Source organism: Haliotis rufescens, unplaced genomic scaffold, assembly GCF_023055435.1.
Source record: "Haliotis rufescens isolate VD_foot unplaced genomic scaffold, xgHalRufe1.0.p SCAF_108, whole genome shotgun sequence".
NCBI classification, from domain to species: domain Eukaryota; kingdom Metazoa; phylum Mollusca; class Gastropoda; order Lepetellida; family Haliotidae; genus Haliotis; species Haliotis rufescens.
In genome coordinates this window covers 69,252-77,439 of record NW_025963789.1, presented here as the reverse complement: position 1 = coordinate 77,439, position 8,188 = coordinate 69,252, and the positions used below count along the sequence as shown (strand labels likewise).

Genomic DNA, 8,188 nt, shown 5'->3' with positions numbered 1-8,188 from the left:
TACGATCATCATGATATCTGAAAAGGTATGATTAGTGTTCCCGAAAGAACCTTTGACTTGACACCTAAAACATAAGGGTGCATAAGGGGTGTATTTCCCGCAAAAATGTTTGATGTTATGTTTAGTTTCTTTTTCAAAGGACGACTCACATCAAACAAAAACATGTGCAATGTTCGGGGAACAAAAAATTAAAGGATTACAGAACCTCTTGTATTTCCTAAAATACAGTATCAGCTCATTGTCGTTTTGTAACATTATGATCCAATCGTTGCTGTGTTACTGGGTGTTTGGGTATGAACTTATGTGATATAAATGTATTATAACGTCAGGGGCGGTCGGGTAGCCAAGAGGTTAAAACGTTCGCTCGTCACGCCGAAGACGCGGTTTCGATTCCCGACATTGGTATAATGTATGAAACCCATTTCTGGTGTCCCCCGCCGTGATATTGCTGTAATATTGCTAAAAGCGGCGTAAAACCGAACTCACTCACTCGTATAACGTCAGATACCCTTGGGATATGAGTGAGTGAGTGAGTGAGTATAGTTTTACGCCGCTTTTAGCAATATTCAAGCAATATCACGGCGGGGGACACCAGAAATGTGCTTCACAAATTGTAGCCATGTCGGGAATCGAACCCGGGTTTTCGGCGTGACGAGCGAACGCTTAAAACCGCGAGGCTACCCGACCGCCCCCCTTGGGATATGATAAAACGCACGTCAGATATTCACAAAACAACTGGCCTGGGAGATAAATAACAGCAAAGCCAAATTCACATCTTTCATCTCTTGTCCCGCATGTACAATCAATGTAACGGTATCGATTAAGGCTAGAGGGATAACATGTAGACAATTATTGATTACTCGATCAACGGTCTAATATGTGAGTCCGCCGAATACGACACATGCGGGACTGTATGCTTGACGTATATTTCTATCGATTTTGTACTTTGTACGTACTTTTGAATCCAAGCAACTAGAATTACATAATAAAGATAAAGATTCCTAACTGTTTGTTAACTATTCGTGTTATGGTTCTTCAAATCCACATAGAATTATAGACAAACAATTTCAAGTGTCAATTTGTTTATCATACTAAAACGTACCTTGTTGGTCACTTTCACTAGTAATGTGTATTGTTCTATTCTATGTTTTGATATAATGCGACCCGTTGTCTATGAAACGCAGTGGTTGAAGCGTTTGGTCATCACGCCGAAGACCTGGGTTTGATTTCCCATATGGGTGAAGCCCGTTCATGATGTCTCCCGCCGTGATATTGCTGGAGGTATGCTGAAAGCAGCTAATAACCCAACTCACTTCATTTCAGATGATGGACCTGTCCGAGAAGCTGCTACTCTGCAACCATCTATACCAAGCAACAGTAAGGATGTTCATATTATTATAACAAAGACGTTTGTTAATGATATATAAACAACAAAACCCTTTCCATATTCAACAAAAAGCTCGGCTAAAAGCAGAGTTGATTGTACGATTCCGACTATATCATAAGCATGTGTTTATGAAATAAAATGATCCAGATCACCTGCGGAAACGGACAGTGGATCTTTTACAAAAGACTTTGTGACGGACGGCATGACTGTGTTGATGCCATGGGTGGTCTGTAAATAATCGAGTCTGGACCAGAGAATCCAGTGATTGACATCATGAGCATCGATCCACGCAATTGGGATACGGTGACATGCATCATAAACCATGTCAGCGAGCCTGACCACCCGATCCCGTTAGTCGACTCTTACGACAAGCATAGTCGCCTTTTACGGCAAGCATGGGGGCGGTCGGGTAGCCTAGTGGTTAAAGCGTTCGCTCGTCACGCCGAAGACCCGGGTTCGATTCCCGACATGGGTACAATGTGTGAAGCCCATTTCTGGTGTCCCCCGCCGTGATATTGCTGGAATATTGCTAAAAGCGGCGTAAAACCACACTCACTCACTCACTCTCCTATAGGCCAATCAGATTCCACCTCTCGTATCACTTGCGTTTGCTTCACACAAAATGGTGGCGCCCAGTCAAGACGATCTGATCGATGTTCAAGATCTATATTGTAATAAAACGGGTCTCACATCGCGAAATGCGTCAAATCACGTGAGCACCTTGATTATAACATGAAAAGATCTGCTGACAACGAGTTGGCGGTGCACATGTTTTGCAAATCCTGCAATGGACCGTAATCATTCGTCACCACTCGCCCCTTTCCGAAACCTGCAAGAAGACTCGTACCCCTATCGATGAATGTTATGTGCGAAAATACGACAAACCAATCAGAATGCGCGTATGATTTCAAGTTCTCCATCAAAGAATCCCTCAGAAATAATTTTTGATTTTACATTTGTCTTGCATCTAGAAATATGCCCATGACACAGTTAAATGTGTTCAATCATACAGTATAATTCCTCATGCCCAGATGTGCTATAGATTGCATCTGAAATATATATAATATATGGGGAAATATATGTGAAGCATTACGCAACGAGTTGACAATTGTTTTATGTATGCCCATTTGCGCTTAGACGGAACCCGGTCGCAAAAATGGCCATGAGAGGGGCACGAGTCGCTATTCGGCTTGTCCCGGAATAACACGAGTTGGTCACGAATGAGACCGAAATCTGCACGACAGTTTACGAACCGGATTTCGATTTCGGTACGCGAATTTGATTGGACTATGAATAGACTCGTTATTCAAGCCAACTGGACTTTCATAGTCAGTTAACTCTCTTGCCTTGGGAAGATGCCTAACTAGCTCCTCCAGGAGAATGATTTCCCCAAAAGGCAGCAAAGTGACACGGTACTTCTTACAGAGAGATTGTGCACTTAATTTTATTTCTACCACCTTGACATCATGTTTCACTGTTCTAAGATTCAGTTCATTTTGTGTTCATGATCCAAGCAAAAGTGGTCATTGACATGACGCTAATTACATGACGCACATTATATACCGTTGCATGTGATCCGGGTTAGAATAGGTCTTCCCGCAACCAATGCGTGCCGTACAAGGTGACTGCTTGTCGTTAGAGGAGACAAACGGGATCGGTTGGTCAGACTCGCTGACTTGGTTGATGCATGTCATCGTATCCCGATTGCGTGGATCGATGCTCATGATGTCAATCACTGGATTGTCTGGTCAAGACTCAATCATTTACCGACCGCCGACCGCCGTCATAGCTGGAATAGTGCGGCGTTATACAACAAACAAACAAAGCATAAGGATACCACCCGTTGAGATCCGGGTTAGAATTCGTCTTCGGCAGCCCCTGCTTGTCGTGTTTGAAACCGTCTGTCCTGGTTTAGGTTTAAAGAGCAATGATACATCAATCAACTAAAACTTAATTAATATTAGTTATGACATTGATTCGATAGATAATCTGTGGGGCTAACACTGTACATTCCATTGTAAGTATGGGATGGTGGCGGGGGTGCGTGGGGGAGCAAAACACTGGCTCTTGTAATGTTAGTGAATAGCCATGTTCAAAGTCAATATTTTATTCAATGAAATACGATCATCATGATATCTGAAAAGGTATGATTAGTGTTCCCGAAAGAACCTTTGACTTGACACCTAAAACATAAGGGTGCATAAGGGGTGTATTTCCCGCAAAAATGTTTGATGTTATGTTTAGTTTCTTTTTCAAAGGACGACTCACATCAAACAAAAACATGTGCAATGTTCGGGGAACAAAAAATTAAAGGATTACAGAACCTCTTGTATTTCCTAAAATACAGTATCAGCTCATTGTCGTTTTGTAACATTATGATCCAATCGTTGCTGTGTTACTGGGTGTTTGGGTATGAACTTATGTGATATAAATGTATTATAACGTCAGGGGCGGTCGGGTAGCCAAGAGGTTAAAACGTTCGCTCGTCACGCCGAAGACGCGGTTTCGATTCCCGACATTGGTATAATGTATGAAACCCATTTCTGGTGTCCCCCGCCGTGATATTGCTGTAATATTGCTAAAAGCGGCGTAAAACCGAACTCACTCACTCGTATAACGTCAGATACCCTTGGGATATGAGTGAGTGAGTGAGTGAGTATAGTTTTACGCCGCTTTTAGCAATATTCAAGCAATATCACGGCGGGGGACACCAGAAATGTGCTTCACAAATTGTAGCCATGTCGGGAATCGAACCCGGGTTTTCGGCGTGACGAGCGAACGCTTAAAACCGCGAGGCTACCCGACCGCCCCCCTTGGGATATGATAAAACGCACGTCAGATATTCACAAAACAACTGGCCTGGGAGATAAATAACAGCAAAGCCAAATTCACATCTTTCATCTCTTGTCCCGCATGTACAATCAATGTAACGGTATCGATTAAGGCTAGAGGGATAACATGTAGACAATTATTGATTACTCGATCAACGGTCTAATATGTGAGTCCGCCGAATACGACACATGCGGGACTGTATGCTTGACGTATATTTCTATCGATTTTGTACTTTGTACGTACTTTTGAATCCAAGCAACTAGAATTACATAATAAAGATAAAGATTCCTAACTGTTTGTTAACTATTCGTGTTATGGTTCTTCAAATCCACATAGAATTATAGACAAACAATTTCAAGTGTCAATTTGTTTATCATACTAAAACGTACCTTGTTGGTCACTTTCACTAGTAATGTGTATTGTTCTATTCTATGTTTTGATATAATGCGACCCGTTGTCTATGAAACGCAGTGGTTGAAGCGTTTGGTCATCACGCCGAAGACCTGGGTTTGATTTCCCATATGGGTGAAGCCCGTTCATGATGTCTCCCGCCGTGATATTGCTGGAGGTATGCTGAAAGCAGCTAATAACCCAACTCACTTCATTTCAGATGATGGACCTGTCCCACAAGCTACTACTCTGCAACCATCTATACCAAGCAACAGTAAGGATGTTCATATTATTATAACATTGACGTTTGTTAATGATATATAAACAACAAAACCCTTTCCATATTCACTAGAAAGCTCTGCTGAAAGCAGAGTTGATTGTACGATTCCGACTTTGGTATGTGTTTATGAAATATAATGATCCAGATCACCTGCGGAAACGGACAGTGGATCTTTTACAAAAGACTTTGTGACGGACGGCATGACTGTGTTGATGGCAGTGATGAACTGGAATGTGATAAGTGTATTCATCCGTGAAGATAGGTTGCTGCAGACCAATTCTTACCCGGATCACATGTAAAGATATATAATGTGCAATAGATATTTATTGCACATTCTAAATCTGTGATTGTTTTCAATACCCCGAGACGGTGAAGGTTTTACAAACTTAAAATCTGACAATGTGAAATACGTTTCCCGGCCGTTGGTTGTTTGAAGAATATATATTCAGAACAGACGACTTCTTAAACACATAAATGTATATTGTCATGTACAGCTTGCATTTCTTATTCATCTTTGTTTGAAAAAAGTGATACAATAATTTGCACCATCTCTTCGGAAATCCACTTGTCTCACAATTTGGAATGTTTGACAATTTGATTAATACATGCCTACAACTTCTTTCCTTCAGGACATTAAGTGAACAAATTCTGTTGTTTTCATGTAATACCATGTACATTATAAATGACAGGCATAAGGACAACACCCGCAAAGATCCGAGTTATAATTGGTGTTCAGCAGCCCATGATTGTCGTTAGAGGCGACTAACGGGATCGGCATACAGCAAACTTATCAACAAACTAGTTTGTACTTGTTTGCCGCTTGTAAATGTATTTATTCATTTGCTGATTTCCAAGCTGCATTTATCTATCTAGGCCAGAAAGCGAACCAGTTGCTTAGAGCCCTTCATAAAAGGCTGATGAACAATTGTTATCATTGATACATACAACAAAAATGCGTTAATATTCAACAAGGGTGAGCATAGTTACTATGGTGTACATATATCGATTCAGCGACTGAATGCTAACCCATGCTTGCCGTAGAAGGCGACTATGCTTGTCGTAAGAGGCGACTAACGGGATCGGGTGATCAAGCTCGCTGACTTATTTGACGCATGTGATCATATCCCAATTGGGTGGGACCCGAGAAGATTCCGGGGGTAGTATAGGTCTTCAGTAACCCATGCTTGCCGTAAAAGGCGACTATGCTTGTCGTAAAAGGCGACTAACTGGATCGGGTGGTCAGGCTCTCTGACTTGGTTGATGCATGTCATCGTATCCCAATTGCGTGGATCGATGCTCATGATATTAATCACTGGATTGTCTGGTCCAGACTCGATTATTTACAGACCGCCGTCATATAGCTGAAATATTAATGAATGCGACATTAAACAACAAACAAACTAAGCGTGAAACGTTTCCTGACTGAAACACGAACGTAACGGCACAGTACGGTATTGAGTTACGCCAAATACATGTTATTGGTTACTCGGTCCACGCTCTAATATGTGAGTCCGCCGAATGCGACACATACGGGACTCAATGCTAGAATATTTCTATCGATTTTGTACTTACTTTGTACGTACTTTTGAATCCAAGCAACTAGGGTTACATAAAAAAGCTTAAGATTACTTACTGTTTGTTAACTATTCGTATTATGGTTCGTCATATCCATACAGAATGCTAGACAAACAAATTAAAGTGTCAATTTGCTTATCATAGTTAAACGTACCTTCGTGGTCACTGTCTCTAGTTTCATTGATATATTGTTCTATGCTAAGTTTTGATATAATGTAACCCTTCTTCAATGAAACTTAGTGCTTAATGCGTTTGGTCATCACGCCACAGACCTGTGTTTCAGCAACCCATGCTTGCCGTAAAAAGGCGACTATGCTTGTCGTAAGAGGCGACTAACGTGATCGGATGGTTAGGCTCGCTGACTTGGTTGATGCATGTCATCGTATGCAAATCGATGGTCATGATATCAATCACTGGACTGTCTGGTCCAGACTCGATTATTTACAGACCGCCGTCATATAGCTGGAATGTTGCTGAGTGCGGCGTTAAACAACACACAAACAAACCAAGCAAGCAACAGTGAAAATGTGTATGTTTCTATAAGGTGGAGGCAAGGCTATGGTTTGGAACACGTTTGTTAAAGAAATCGATTGAAATTTGTTTACAATAATATTCTTACAACAACATGGGTGGATAACTCAGCACACACTGAAACAGACGTTAGTACAATGCTCTACGGATGGCATATCGTTTATGTGTAGAATATTCAAAGAAAATATCACTCGGTAAACTTGTATTACAGTCATGAGTTTTTTGTCTGAAAATTTGTCCGAAATAACGTTTTCATTAAAGTATTTTAATGATGATGATGATGTTTTGTCTCTCTTTTACCTTAGTTTCTCTTAAATATATATACGATGTTAATACTGCATCTAAATATTTGCTGTGGAATTATGCTCAGAAGATCCAGGGTAGAATAGGTCTTCAGCTACTCATGCTTGTTGTTAAAGGCGACTATGCTTGTCGTAAGAGGCGACTAACAGGATCGGGTGGTCAGGTTCGCTGACTTGGTTGATGCATGTCATCGATCCCAATTGCTTGGATCGATGCTCACGGTATCAATCACTGGATTGTCTTGTCCAGGCTCGATTATTTACAGACCGCCGTCATATAGCTGGAATATTGCTAAGTGCGGGTGGATCGATGCTCATGATATCAATCACTGGATTGCTTAGTGCGGCGAAAAACAACAAACCACCCAACCAAACAACCAACAGGTGAATTTATTGTTTTCTTTGTTCCACATGTTTTGTCTTGCATCCTCAGACATAAAGTGTTGTTCTTGCAGCAACATTTGAAGACAGTTCCAACACTTACATGGATCTGGATTTTCTGCTTGACTCGTCTGAAAGTGTTGGACCGACCAATTTTGATCGTTTACAGAAATGTATCATCGAAGTTGTTAATGATACAAGTTTTGACGACGGAAAGGCCTGGGTTGGAGTGGTCACTTTCTCCAGCTCCTCCAAGGGTGAGCATAGTTGCTATAGTGTACATATATCGATTCAGTGACTGAATGCTAACCCATGCTTGCCGTAAAAGGCGACTATGCTTGTCGTAAGAGGCGACTAACGGGATCGGGTGGTCAGGTTCGCTGACTTGGTTGAAGCATGTCATCGATCCCAATTGCGTGGATCGATGCTCATGATATCAATCACTGGATTGTCCTGTCCAGGCTCGATTATTTACAGACCGCCGTCATATAGCTGGAATATTGCTGAGTG

At 41.5% G+C, this 8,188-nt stretch overlaps 1 protein-coding gene across 1 annotated transcript in view; it reads left to right on the top strand.

The window, feature by feature from the left end:
- The first annotated feature begins 1,329 nt into the window (after window positions 1–1,329).
- Window positions 1,330–8,188, top strand: part of LOC125377948 (collagen alpha-5(VI) chain-like) — an 8,125-nt gene continuing 1,266 nt past the window's right edge. Inside the window, exons 1-3 of the mRNA XM_048392071.1 lie at window positions 1,330–1,377; window positions 4,830–4,883; window positions 7,753–7,935. Of these exons, the coding sequence (XP_048248028.1) occupies window positions 7,782–7,935 (154 nt within the window). The 5' untranslated portion in view covers window positions 1,330–1,377; window positions 4,830–4,883; window positions 7,753–7,781. The remainder of the gene's footprint in view (window positions 1,378–4,829; window positions 4,884–7,752; window positions 7,936–8,188) is intronic.